The sequence below is a fragment of the Rhipicephalus sanguineus genome, chromosome 11 (assembly GCF_013339695.2).
Source record: "Rhipicephalus sanguineus isolate Rsan-2018 chromosome 11, BIME_Rsan_1.4, whole genome shotgun sequence".
Classification (NCBI taxonomy): Eukaryota; Metazoa; Arthropoda; class Arachnida; order Ixodida; family Ixodidae; genus Rhipicephalus; species Rhipicephalus sanguineus.
The window spans coordinates 124522388-124534829 of NC_051186.1; the positions used below are offsets into that span (position 1 = coordinate 124522388).

A 12442-nucleotide genomic window follows, 5' to 3' on the forward strand; every position below is an offset into this window, starting at 1 on the left:
CGGTACCGCAATATAAAATGCGCAGTGACGTATCATAGCGCTGTTATTGGCTGACAAGCGGTTGTTAAAAGCACGTGGGGAAACGGTGCGCGTGATAGGACAAGAAAAAACGAGAATACACGCGTACGTACTTGCGCAAGACAAAACGAATAAAAGAGTAAAAAATGATTAACAATGAGTAAAACATGATGAAGCCACATAACGCGTGAGTCACCGGCACAAACATCAATAGCACGTCATAGGTACAACTGCGAGCAAGTTATCGATGAACATAAACGCGGGTGTAACATCTTGTCATGATCCGACAAAGCTCAAACAGGGAACTAATCTATCTGCGTGAAAGCATAGCGGCAATAATAGCGGGGGTAGTCAAGAATGTTTAGGAAACTAAATGGGTAAAAATGAAAGTTTGCCAGCGCTTTCATTCATACCACACGTGACGGCTTTAAACTTATAGATTAAATACGATTCTCGAAGCTCTCTTTCGTGGTGGGAACGGAAACCAGATTGAAGGATTGTAGCTGTAATATTATCAAATGAGTGGCCCGGAATGTGCACGTGTTTTGATAGCGGAAGGTTAGGAATGGTGGCAGCATGACACTTGTGGTTGTTGAACCGATATCTGAAGGGCGTTTCGGTTTGTCCAATGTACTGTAATTTGCAGACGGAACATTCGAGCAAATAGATGCAATTGTAAGTGTCACACGTAAAATTTCCTTTAATTTTATAGAAGAAATCAGAAGCAGTGCTTTTAGCAATGTGTGACGTCGTCATATGCGCGCAAACCTTGCATCGTGGTTTTTTGCAAGGTTGGCAACCGACATTATCGGGAACCCTTGTTTTAGATGAAGTTAGGATGTCATGCAGATTGCGAGACCGTCTGAAGACTACCCGAGGTGGCAATGGAAAGATTACTTTAAGATGGGCACTCTGCGCTAGTATGTTGAAATGTTTTTTGAGTATTGAGGAAACGTTTGGCACCGATGCTGAGTGTGTTAGAACTAAATTACTTTGTGCCTGAACGGATGGTTGCTTTTTAGCGCTGAACAAATCCTTGCGATTCAGCGCATCGGCTCTTCTGACGGCATCCTCAACAATGCGGGGTGGGTATTGCTGCTGAATCAAAGATTCACGGAGTTGTACGCAGTTTGCATAAAAGTCTGACTGCTCAGAGCAAATTCTCTTAAAGCGGAGCGCCTGACTGTACGGTATACTGGTTTTCCAATGTTTTACATGCGAACGTTTAAAGTGAAGATAACGGTGCCTATCTGTAGGTTTCCTGTAAAGCCTAGTGGTTAGCTTGTTGTCAGAGATGCAAACTGTGACGTCCAGAAAGTTAACGGTAGAACGAGAGTAATCATGCGAAAACGAAATAGATTGGTGAACAGTGTTGAAATCAGCTATAAAAGATAAAAGTTCATTTTCACCATGGGGCCAGATCAAAAAGATGTCATCTATAAATCGCTTATAATAAAGAGGCTTTAACGCGCGATTTCTTAAAAAGTCATTTTCCAGAACAGACATGAAAAGGCTAGCGTAATTAGGTCCAATGCGAGTGCCCATTGATGTTCCACTTACTTGAAGGTAGTGGGAGCCATCAAATTCAAAATTATTAAGCTGTAAGATTAATTTCAATAAGGTAGCTAATGTATCACTTCCAATGGGCTTTTCATCAGACAGTTCTTCGTACGCTTGAATTACTGCCTTGATGCCATCGCTATGGGGTATATTGGTATACAGTGAAACCACATCTAATGTCACGAGCACGGAATTGTCTGGTATCACGAGTTCATCAATGTCCAACAAAAAATGATTTGTGTCTTTAAGATAGGACGAGAATTTACATGGAAGGCTACTGATTATTACATCAACGTAGCGGGAAAGTTGCTCCGTGACAGTGCCAATGCCCGAAACAATGGGGCGTCCAGGACAGTTTTCTTTATGTATTTTGGGCAGCAAGTAGAACCTGCCAGGGACGGGACTGAGCGGGACGAGGGAGCGTACTGCCTTGTCGCCTAATTGATTATCTTTTACGAGATCGTTGACGGTATCTTGGACAACTGCTTTAAACTCTTCAGTGGGATCATAGTCTAAGTGCTTATAAAAAAGCGGATTGTTAAGCTGTCTATGGGCTTCGCTTATATAATCCGTTTTATTCATAATAACAAACCGTCACGTGTGGTATGAATGAAAGCGCTGGCAAACTTTCATTTTTACCCATTTAGTTTCCTAAACATTCTTGACTACCCCCGCTATTATTGCCGCTATGCTTTCACGCAGATAGATTAGTTCCCTGTTTGAGCTTTGTCGGATCATGACAAGATGTTACACCCGCGTTTATGTTCATCGATAACTTGCTCGCAGTTGTACCTATGACGTGCTATTGATGTTTGTGCCGGTGACTCACGCGTTATGTGGCTTCATCATGTTTTACTCATTGTTAATCATTTTTTACTCTTTTATTCGTTTTGTCTTGCGCAAGTACGTACGCGTGTATTCTCGTTTTTTCTTGTCCTATCACGCGCACCGTTTCCCCACGTGCTTTTAACAACCGCTTGTCAGCCAATAACAGCGCTATGATACGTCACTGCGCATTTTATATTGCGGTACCGTCGCATGTTCGCATCACTCCGACGAAGGCCGGTCCCGCGGCCGAAACGTCAGTCCTTTACTGAACAATTTTTCCTACGTGCTTGATTTTTTTCAACTTTTACTTCCGGGTCCTTTGTTAGCATTTTATTGTTTATATATATATATATATATATATATATATATATATATATATATATATATATATACGGCGGACAGTGTGAGCCACGCCAGCCCCCGACTCGCGAACGAGTTAGTACGCCACTGACTAAAGCCGTTGTTCAGGGTGGCTTCCTTTGTACGCTAAATGGAACAGAAGGTTCTGTTTTCGAAACCCTTTTTTTCCGTGTTGTTTATTGACAGTATACCTTCATTCGCGATTGGGTGACACCTCCTTTTACAGCGAAAGCTGTTATGAGATCAATTCAACGGCCGTTTTTAGCGCCGTAGTGGTCCGCCGCCGCCGCCGGTCTCCGCAACCAGTATCGCTAGAAATAAGAAAAAAAAACGAAATAACAAAACATTTCCATGCCGGTGCTTGGAACTGCCTTGCAAGAAGACGCTATACAGGCTTCATGTCCACAAGGAACCACATTAAAATATATATTTTAGTGTGGTAGAAGAGTGAAATAACAACCACGCACCACACAACGCGAATTCTGTAACCAGGCGTCACACAATGCGCATTGCGCAATATGTGGGCTGTTGGATGCTTCCAATCCATTACAAGGGGCTCTGCAATAATTCTTCATCGTCACCAAGCACAACACAAATAAGGTGCTCATAATGCCTTACATATGTTTAGCGGGTACCACGGCTCTCCGTTGAATGACGAAAGATGGCATAGTGGCTGTTTCCCTACTTCACAGCAATTATGATGAGTTATAGCGTAGGGGATTCCTCGCAAGTGCACTTGCATTGGTTGTCAAGGAAGCCCATAAGCCCATCATCCATTTCCTCAGGGTCTCAATAAAGTTGTTCTCTCCTCTCTCTGTCTCTCATTCTCACGTCAACGTATGTTGTATTGCATGGTGGGAGAGTGAAATAGCGACCGGGCGTCACATAATGCGAATTACGTAACTGGGAAGCCGTTTAAAGCTTCCAACCCATTACAAAGGGCTGAGCCACAATTCTTCATCGTCATTAGTCGTCACTTAAACAAAGTGCACATAATGCCTTACAGATGCGTAGCTGGAACTTCGCTTCTGCGCACAATGATGAATAATGGCGTTGTAGGTGCTTCCCAACTTCACAAATATTGTGATTTATAGCGTAGTTAGTACCTTAGTGTACTTGTATTAGTAGCCCCAAGAGAGTTTACAACGGGCTCTAGAAATGCCGCTCTTCCAGCTTTCGCTGTGACGGTGCAGCGCTTTCCGCGCAGGCCTGGCGTTTTTTTTTGGGAGCAGGTGTAGTATGGCAAGCATACTTTTATCGTTTCCTGCTTCTATTTCGGAAGTCATAAATGACCAGACGAAAGTAAGCTTTATTTCAATTTGTTGCTTTAATGTATTTCGCTTTAATACAGTCTCGTCCACACAGACTGTATTTATTCACTTCATATACTGCATAAACAACCCAGAACGCGCGCATCGGACAATCGTTCGTGAATTCGAAGCATTTTAGCGAATCAAATGCACCTTGCCCATTCCTATCTATCTATCTATCTATCTATCTATCTATCTATCTATCTATCTATCTATCTATCTATCTATCTATCTATCTATCTATCTATCTATCTATCTATCTATCTATCTATCTATCTATCTATCTATCTATCTATCTATCTATCTATCTATCTATCTATCTATCTAAACTGGCCGCTCTACTGGTCGTCTTCTTAACCTTAACTTCGTATGTACCAAAATTCGCTTATGAAAAATTTAGTGAATGACTAACACAAATAACAGGTTACGACATTATTAACGGGGCACACCTGTCACGTACGTCACGATGCTCTTTCCCTCAGTGACGTGTGGCGAATACCAGACTAGCACGGCCCGTGTAATGCGGCTGTGCCACAATTATTTCATACTGTATTAACTCTGGAACGCCTAGAATAAACTTTGACATCGTTATAGCGATATAATTAGGGAACACGTGTCGCAGAAACTCCTGTGCCGTCGACACTGGCGTTGTTGGTGAGCCAAAAATCGTCATGGATGGAATGAATAATCCTGCTTTGCATGAACTCGACTCCCACAAATTCTAACGGATAGACGGTGAATAATACAATATGACGTGATTAAGGATTGTATCATAATTGCTTCTGTTTGCAATTGGTTGCAGTTTGTAAACACAACCGATCCAATATGGACATATAATTCAACAGAGAATACAACAATACTGTGCAAGGTAGACCAGAAGCAGGAGCTAACGGAGGAAAATTATTCATTCAATCGGTCGTACTACGTCGGTTATCACAAGTAAGTATTTCGCTTTTTTCCATGCACTGAGAAGAACCGGAGTCATTTTCAGCAGTGAGCCAGGATTCTATTGAAGATGAAAACATATGAAAAGCAAGGAGGAACCGCTGGCATACAAATAAAGAAATACATATATTTGCACTCGGGTAACCGATAAAGCAATAGCGAAATGTTTTCATTAAAAAAACTGAGAGGGTCCCTTACGGACTCACCTAAGGCGAATGGAAGGCGGAAATCAACTTCTTTTTGTCGTCAGTCGATGTATTGTTCCTGCCCCGCAACCCCGCAAAAGCTTTCTGCACATAATTAGTGTGGATTGCCTCCGGGATCGGAGACACCTTACCTGGTTTTGCACTGTCTCCGTGATCGCACCGCCATGGACAAGGCTGCGATGTCATGTGACGACGTCATCATCTGACGTCACGTCACATGACGTCACTGTGACGTTACGATGACGTCATAAGAACGTCACTAATAAAGTTTGGTGATCTCTGACGTAATTATTACGTCATGTGGTGAGGTCATTCCGTGATGATTTTTTGTGTCACTCATGCTGACGCCGATGCGGGACGCCGGTGGGTTTTGCGTCCGATGAGGCATCTAAGGCTTTCGCCTTAATGGCGCTGTTAGACCAGGTAAAACCTAAATCTTATCTAGGCTCGAATAAGCTTAGCTCAATAAAAGCTGGAAACTCCGACACCATAGAGAAAATAGTAGGTGACTCATCACCAACTTCATATTAATTGCTATGAAATTCTTAGGTCGCATACAGTATTAACGTTCATCCCATATTTGATTCAAGACGCAGTTACGCCACGATCATGTTAAATAAGCCTGTGCGTCACTGAAAGGTACACCAGAATCACCACAAAATTTTTTCCGCTTTATGTACTGCTTAGACAATCAAAAGGTGCGACTGGGCGACCCAACTTCGCAGATGACACAGCCGCAACCTAAAGTCTAGTATAAATAAAGCTAGATGTTAAAATTGATCAGCGAGCCACTGATAATTATAATTTTCTATGATAATTCAAACTCTCGAATGTTGACACACTTGCGAAGCACGCCCGGCCTAAGCTGCTTAAGCAGGAGGAGCAGCTTTCATAGAAACCTCTGTAAATTCTCCTAGGACCCTGCTGCAAGTACTACTGCCAGGCATCCACTACACCATAAACCATCAACTTATGAAGTGGCGAACTACCTACTGCGGATCTGTAAACGAATACGAGCACCTACGTAGCTGCATACTTTGTTGTTGTTGTGGCTGGCCGAGCTCTTTGTAACGGCTCAGAAGCATTAAGCCGCCCACACTTTGGGAAAATTCTCGTAGTGTGACGCCTGGTGCGACTTTACTCTCCAGACCTGCAATACTACAGCTGCTATTTTGAGTCCTGGACTGACGTGACGTGTGTTTTGTGTTTTCTTTATCGGTTTATTTTTTCTAGTTCTTCTCGATAGTTGCGACTGTCGTTCAATAGCTTGAAGTGTAATAGGGCTGATATCCGGGCTACTTGGTGGTTGACCATCATACCTTATATGTGAAGTAGCGCACTTTTGACGACTACAAATGACGACTACAAACCTAGACAACTTAGACTTTTGACGACTCCATACTTAGACGAATGTTTAAGTCGCGCCGTCAATTCATGCATTCGTGTGAGTGCATTCGCCCGAGTATGTGACAACTCGCACAAGCCTAGGTATTATTGAATTTTGGTTCTGTGTCGGATGCATGTAGTTGTATTCCCTCCAGCGGAATAATCATCATGTACTAAGTCGGAAGGGGGTGTGCAGATGTTTATTGGAAATTACAGCAATGAAAACATATACATTTCTATATACATAGCTTCGTCGCCACCTCAGTGGTAAGCGCACGATACATACTCAGGTTTGCTTATATATCAGGTCATTTGTCGTCAGTCTTTCCAATTATCTCTTCAAATTCTTTACGGATATTTTGCTGGGCTGATAGAGCACAAATTAAAGAAAAGTGTCAATAGAAAGATGAAATGAAATTTATCCCTTGTCCTTTTCATTTAGATAATATTACTTTGTATCAGGTATTAACTGAATAAATGCCGACGATACGCCTCTTTAGCCAACTCTCCCTTGCCACAAATTCCTATAGTGGCTTGTATGAGGGAGAAGAAAACAAGTACCTTATGATTATTCTCTATGGCATTGAGACAAAAATATGTATTTCAAGCTTGGGAGTATGGCCAGGACAAATCTGGCAAATGGAAACCATTTGTGAGCTTCTTTGTGCTGCCAAATAAATTCGGATCTGAGTCTTAACCTAAGACTATAAGCATTCTCGACGTAACGCTACGTGTTCACACTGGTGAAGGGTCTGTCCTAAAAGTAATGCTACCAAGGCCATTAAAAATCATTTATTGAACTTATCGTTACAATTGTCTAAAAATCTTCAAAACAGTCTGCTTTTGCGTCGATACATCGACTCCAACGAGACTTCCAGCTCTCGAATACGTTGCGGTGGTCCTTCTCCGGAATGGTATTTAATGCTGCGGTGCACGCTACATTGATCCCGTTCACTGTCCCAAAATGCTTGCCTTTCAGGGGTGTTTTGGGGCTTGTAAAGAGAAACAGTCGGGGAGAATGGGGGGGGGGGGGGCGGCAAGTCCGGGCAGTACAGGGGCTGGGGGATCGTTCGCACTCCTGCTTCAACCAGGTAGTCGGTGATGCTGAAGGTGCTCTTGGCCGGCGCATTTCTGTGGTGCAACTTACAGTTGTCTGCGGTGTCCGGCCTGATGCGTTGAACCCTGCATTTACGTCTTTTGAGGAGATCCGCATAAAGTTTTTGGAATGTTTACCATGTTGGCCATTACACGAACACCTAATCATCGTTCTCAGTTCAACAGTTCCCTTACTCGCGTCACATTGTCAACCGTGGTAGTTGTGGACGGCAGTCTGGCGCGGTCCTCGTCGTGGACCTCTTCCCCGCCTTCAAAAAATGCCTTGTGCCGATCCGACAGGGCATGTTCTTCATAAGAAGTCTTGATCGTAGTAACAGTTTCTGCAGCAGTCTTGTCAAGGATCGCGCAAAACTTGATCGGAAATCTTTGTTTTAACGAGTGCTCCACAAGAATAAAAAAAACACGCCATATCCACGAAGTTCATGAAGGATGATTGAGGAGCTGGCTCGGAGGAGACCGGGCAATCCCGTGAATCTTCCGTACAAGTCATCTACCATCATATGAAGACGTGACACACGTTTTCATATATACATACCGTAAAATGCCGAGGAAGCGCCTCGCCTACGGTGAAGGGTAATCCGACCAGATTTGGAGGGTGGGGGGCGCTTGCTCGGTCCAGGACCGATATTTAAGACAGAGACGGGAGAGCCGCTAAAAATTTAAAAAATGCCCGTCCATGTTTTTAAATGCGAAACATTTCTTAGCGAACTTCTGCGACTTCGAGCGTATCTATCTATCTATCTATCTATCTATCTATCTATCTATCTATCTATCTATCTATCTATCTATCTATCTATCTATCTATCTATCTATCTATCTATCTATCTATCTATCTATCTATCTATCTATCTATCTATCTATCTATCTATCTATCCATCTATCTATCTATCTATCTATCTATCTATCTATCCAGCCGCCTACGACTTTTCTAATGAAATGCTTTATTTATTTACTGTTTTTATCCCCCCCCCCCCCGCCACTGTCAAACCACTGAAGCAGCGACCGGTTTATCCAATATACGACCGGCCACATGACAGCGGAATTTCATAAACAACATTAAATACGCATTGAGTGTACTCATTCTTGTGGTTCTTTTTACACAAGCGATCCTCGTCCTGAAAAAAAAAAAAATCACAGCATATCCACGGGGTGAATGATGATGAGTGGGGCGAAGCTACGGAGGGAATCATCTGTAAACCGTGAAACTCTTCCGTGAAATGCGCCCAGTACATAATATAAAGAGTGTGAAACATCGTGTATATATTAAACATCAAACTTTTATTGTACTGTTGGTTTACGTGGTCCCTTCATTATCACTTGTGATCGGTGAAATGCAAGGAAGAAGTCCGCTCCCGAGCGAAAGAGTGCCAAGAGCGACCGCATTCCCCGCTCGCCCTGTGCGAATTAAAGGCAAGGCTAGAGGGAAGACAGGACGCGCGTTCCACGACGCGAGGTCGGTAGCATGCCCAACGAAAGCCAACGGAACGCGATCGTGCAAGTGCTCCGGCTTCGCATCGCCTCATGGTTCCATTTAGCGTCCCAAAACCAAACATATTGCTCAAGGTGTGCCTTGCGTTTTTCGTAGAAATAATTTCTTTATCTTGTACATTAAGACGAAAAGTTGAAAGCTCACTAGAGTGTATCGCCCGCAAAGTATGTCTTTTAGTGTGATTTAACTCTCGTACGGCAGGGTCCTCGCGCCGTTGCCGGTCCACCTCGTCCGTTGACGATCGGGCGAGGTGGCTACATACAACTACTACTACTACACTTTAAGAAAAACATCTGGCGTTCTTTCGTTCTGCTTTTACAAAACATCTGGCGTCTTTCGTTGGTTTATTTCATCAATCAACGGCGTTTTGAACAAAATTTTTATTGTTTAATCACGCACAGGAGAAATCTCACCAGGCACTACCTTGGAGGTAAACAATGGCTGCTAATGGTAATGAGAGACAGAAGAAGTCGGCTTTTAGCTAACACTTACACTTCTACTTCTACTAACGTTTCCTACTGGAACATGCCAATGGCTGCTAATGGGGAATGAGAGACAGGAGAATTCGGCTTTTAGTTAACGCGCACGCTGCGAATTTTTTATTGTTCAACAACGCACAGGAGAAATCTCCCACCGGCACCACCTTGGAGGTCAAAGCGTAAGACTTGTTACTCACTACTACGACCACGACGACTACGAGGGACGAACGGGTGCCGCCTTAAGGAGCTTCGCCCCTAAAAAGTGGCCGCTGGGGAGGAGCGCGAGGGGGGGGGGGGACGCTTGCTCGGTCACTGGCGCCCATTTCAGATCTCCCGAAATGGGAGGGGGACGCTTAATTGTTCGGCATTTTACGGTATGTACGCATTCTTTTATTAATATACAATTTTGATGAGCAATATACACAATTTACACTTATATACACATTGATGAAGTATATATACAAGAAATATTTAAAAGCGTCTGATTCTCTATTGTCCACACTTGCAGAAGCAACGCTCCTAATGTTCTTTCAATTTGAAGACTGCCCTCGAGACGCGCACGACAAAGTTGCCCTAACTATAGCTTTCCGACGCTCGCCTGGCTGTAGACCGCGTTTTCTGCTCGTCCTGTGAGAATTAACGGCCAGGCTAGAGGGAAGACAAGACACGCGTCGCGTTCCTCTTTGCGTTCCACGATGCTTTGAATGGATGGATGCAGGTTACGGCGCGGGACTTCGCCCCAGGTTAAGAACATGGCGATCCAGCTCCTAAAAACAACTCTAATGGACAGACCCATCCTACACTCTCCGATGCTCGGAGCACACTAACGGACAGAGCGCTGCTTAGCGGCGTTCCCCCACTATCACTTTCAGCCGGTTAGACCACACTCTGACGTGCAGTCGCGTCACAATAAATTCACAGACATTAGTTTCGGGACCGACCTTGTATACTGAAGAGATCTGTTCATCAACATATCTTAGTAAATAAGCGCACTGAACGTCTGCCTATGCTCACAGATTGCAAACATGGCATCCTTAAGGATAATTCGACAAGGACACGTCGTAATACACTGACCACCACAGGATTTCGGCTGATGTACATGTCGCGCCACCTCTCGCATGCTTGCGGCGGCGCTCCCTGTCGCTCTATGGGAATGGAGAACAGAACTTTAATAACTCCTCTTCCTTACATGTTTTCTGAAAGCATTCAAGCCTACAAGCAATGCACAAATATTTCCTTCACTAGAGTTACATTCGAGTGGTCGCAATACTTCGAGTTCATTTGAATCACTATAGACAGAAGCACGGCGCCTAGGAGAGCTCTCTAAATAATTGGCCGTTTTTTCGTATGTGATTCGCTACTGTGGCGATGTTCTTGCAAATATCTAAATGCATTCTAGGGTTCAGGTGCTGCGATGTCTTTGGTTCAAGACGGTGCAAAGCATGTTTTGATCGCGTGGTAAAAAACTTCAACTGCCAGATTTCGTTAAGCTGCGACTGTCGTAAAGCACTCGTAGCTCCCTCTCGGGATGAAACTGTGTACTTTACGGTGCCAAGGAAACTTTGATATAGGGTACGTGTCTTCAGTGAGGGTTCCTATTCACGATACTATTTTGATCCCACGACACAATTTATGGTTCGCTGCGGCAAATATCGACTTTTTGCGTTAGAATCGCGCATCTGTCAGGTTATTGGTAATATAAAGGGCGAAATATGCGTTTGCGAACATTCAGCGTGCGTACGTATACTCCTGTATTTACTGCGCATTCTCGAGTTTCACAGGTTACATTACGAAATAACTCTAGCCAACATTCAAATTTACTTTGTGTATATTAGTGGGAAAGAACTATATATATTTATTCACTTTAAAACTGTGGTGGATACTCTTACATTATTAGCCGCAAAATTGTAGGAAAGGAAGGATGTGTCTGTTGCGTCCGTAAATACTTTAAGCTAATCTTTAAACCTTATAGATAAGTGTATTTGGGTCAATTAGAACGGTGATAAAGCCACCAGTTCACATTCTTTACATTTAGGAATGTAAATATAAATGGAGAACACATATAACATAGACAAAATAGTGGGTGAGTCGTCACCATAATAATATTTGCCATGAGCTGTAAATCACATGCACGAGGAACGTTTTTTCTTCCTCGAACACGTAACTAACCATTCTTATTTTCTCTGAGAAGTCATGATTTTGGACGACGTCACATTAGGCTAGGCTAATAAATGTAATGAAGAAGCAACTATGATGATCATAGAAGCGCTGGAAAAGCTTGTAGCCTTATCTTCATTTCTATGCTCTAATTTGCCACTTACTTCGCAAGCGATTCTGGCAAGCATACAGTAAACAGCCCAATGGTGAGTGCTCCATAGGCTCCCCTTCATTCTCTTTTGTTGCTTCTTCATCCACTGCCGCCAGTGCCCCCACAATGCATACCACTGTGTCTGTAATGTTCATGTACAGTACTGTGTTCTACTGTTAGGTATACCGTTCGCAGAACGCTGTAACTTATGGACACTGAGTAACTTCTACCGATAACGTGAGAACTTCATTCGGAAATGAATGAGTCCTAATGGCGGCACCCAAAAAATTGTAGTGGCTTAGCTCGGTTATGCTAGGATATACGTAGCATGAGCTAAGCTTCGGCTGATTATTCTATAACCCGCGCCACGGTGCACCCCACTCAGGCACAGTCGCTAAACGCAACGCTTCACGCATGGCACTACTTACCGGCGTCAA

The 12442-nt window shown here is 43.5% G+C and overlaps 1 protein-coding gene across 1 annotated transcript in view; it reads left to right on the forward strand.

The window, feature by feature from the left end:
• LOC119373941 (uncharacterized) overlaps positions 1-12442 on the forward strand; it is a 72456-nt gene that overhangs the window by 29707 nt on the left and 30307 nt on the right. Inside the window, exon 2 of the mRNA XM_037644003.2 lies at positions 4879-5015. Within this exon, the coding sequence (XP_037499931.1) occupies positions 4879-5015 (137 nt within the window). The remainder of the gene's footprint in view (positions 1-4878; positions 5016-12442) is intronic.